Source organism: Limulus polyphemus, unplaced genomic scaffold (assembly GCF_000517525.1).
Source record: "Limulus polyphemus unplaced genomic scaffold, Limulus_polyphemus-2.1.2 Scaffold3612, whole genome shotgun sequence".
Classification (NCBI taxonomy): domain Eukaryota; kingdom Metazoa; phylum Arthropoda; class Merostomata; order Xiphosura; family Limulidae; genus Limulus; species Limulus polyphemus.
The window spans coordinates 53,962-55,525 of NW_013669222.1; the positions used below are offsets into that span (position 1 = coordinate 53,962).

Here is a 1,564-nt window from a genome sequence, read left to right on the forward strand (position 1 = left end):
ACATTATAACGCCCCCACGGCTGAAAGGGCGAGCATGTTTGGTGGGACGGGGAATCGAACCCGCAGATTGCGAGTCGAGTGCCCTAACCACCTGGCCATGCCGGGCCCAAAAAAGTGCTATAAATCTGCTAAGATTTAAGAAACTTGTTACAGAGGCTGTAAAATTTTCCAGGCTAATCATCTACCTCCCACTAAAAAACAACAACAACAAAACATAGAGAATAACAACAACGGCCATACAAGAAAAGCAAAACAGATTTTGTGGGAAACCACGAGTTTGGATTTTTGGATAAAGAAATTTTTATCCGACTCAAGAAAACTGTGCTTTAGTTTTTCCAGAAAATAGGAAAATAAATTCAACAGGGAGATATAAAAAAAAACAACAAAGCAATATAATTCAACAATGCTCATCTATAATTGAACGCAGTATATATTAAATAAAGATAATAATCGGGTAAACTTGCCTGATTTTCCAGCTGATGAACTAAACGTTCCAATTTTCTAACTTGAGCAGTCAGATCATGACTGGTATCTAGAAGAAATGTTGCAAGATTTATTCAAAGTCAGTCTAGATATAAAACTCACCATAACAATCTTCAAAACATACTTATATAAATAATACTGTGGGCGAGAGATAGATATTAACATATTTGAGAGAAGCTTTTTTCCCACATTTTAAATTTCAACCACAAGTAAGTTCCAGTAACCGTCGCTAGTTGTTTCAGCATATGATGCTAGTTATGATGTGGTTGACATTATTAAACATCCCTCTGGTTACTCTATCCGCTTGGGAGCTATAAAATTAGCTTGCTGCTTCGCCACTACTGAATAATGAGGCACGTACTCAGAATGTTTGAAAGGGGTTTCTAATTTGTGATATGAAAACCCAACACATATTGCCCGAAGCACAATGACCATACAAAGCATTCTAATGCTATGGGGGTCTGGGGGCATGCCCCCATAATTTCTATTTTTTTAATAGGTGCTATGAGATTAAATCTGGAGGTAATTTTGTATGAAATATAGCTTAAACAATTGCATGGCTGCTTACATAAAATGCACAAACATCCAATGAAAAGTCAACAAATCATCATTCTGTTGTAACACTGCATGGGGAGCTAGACTTAAATTAGCATAAATACGTAAGTTTATTATGGTAAAGTATTGTACTATCTACATGCAGAGTAGTTATTAATTGTTAAATTATATTACTAATTTAAACAACTCTGTACAACAGTAATAGATTAGATATTTCAATCATTGGCTATCATATACATACATGTATGAACTAATGAAATAACATGTTAGCATGCTCCATTCTTCTGAGATGCTTTTCCACAAATAACTTACATATAGTTTCAATGTTGATAGCAGTGTCATAATGATTATGTATTAAAGCTAGAGCACTTAGTCTTTCTTCGGTTTGTATATACCTCAAGTAATTATTCAACCGGCGAAGAGCAGATGCCGAACGTTCACATGAACCTGGACTTAGTGGCAGTGTGGCAAAGAGTTTCAGTAACATAAAAATAGTTGGTACACAGAAGCAGGCTTTTAATCATTC

At 35.4% G+C, this 1,564-nt stretch overlaps 1 protein-coding gene across 4 annotated transcripts in view; it reads right to left on the bottom strand.

Moving 5' to 3' along the window:
* LOC106469686 (N-terminal EF-hand calcium-binding protein 1-like) overlaps positions 1 to 1,564 on the bottom strand; it is a 34,666-nt gene that overhangs the window by 17,454 nt on the left and 15,648 nt on the right. For all 4 annotated transcript variants that reach the window (XM_022398263.1, XM_022398265.1, XM_013930194.2 and 1 more), the window contains one exon: positions 465 to 532. In XM_022398263.1, the coding sequence (XP_022253971.1) occupies positions 465 to 532 (68 nt within the window). The remainder of the gene's footprint in view (positions 1 to 464; positions 533 to 1,564) is intronic.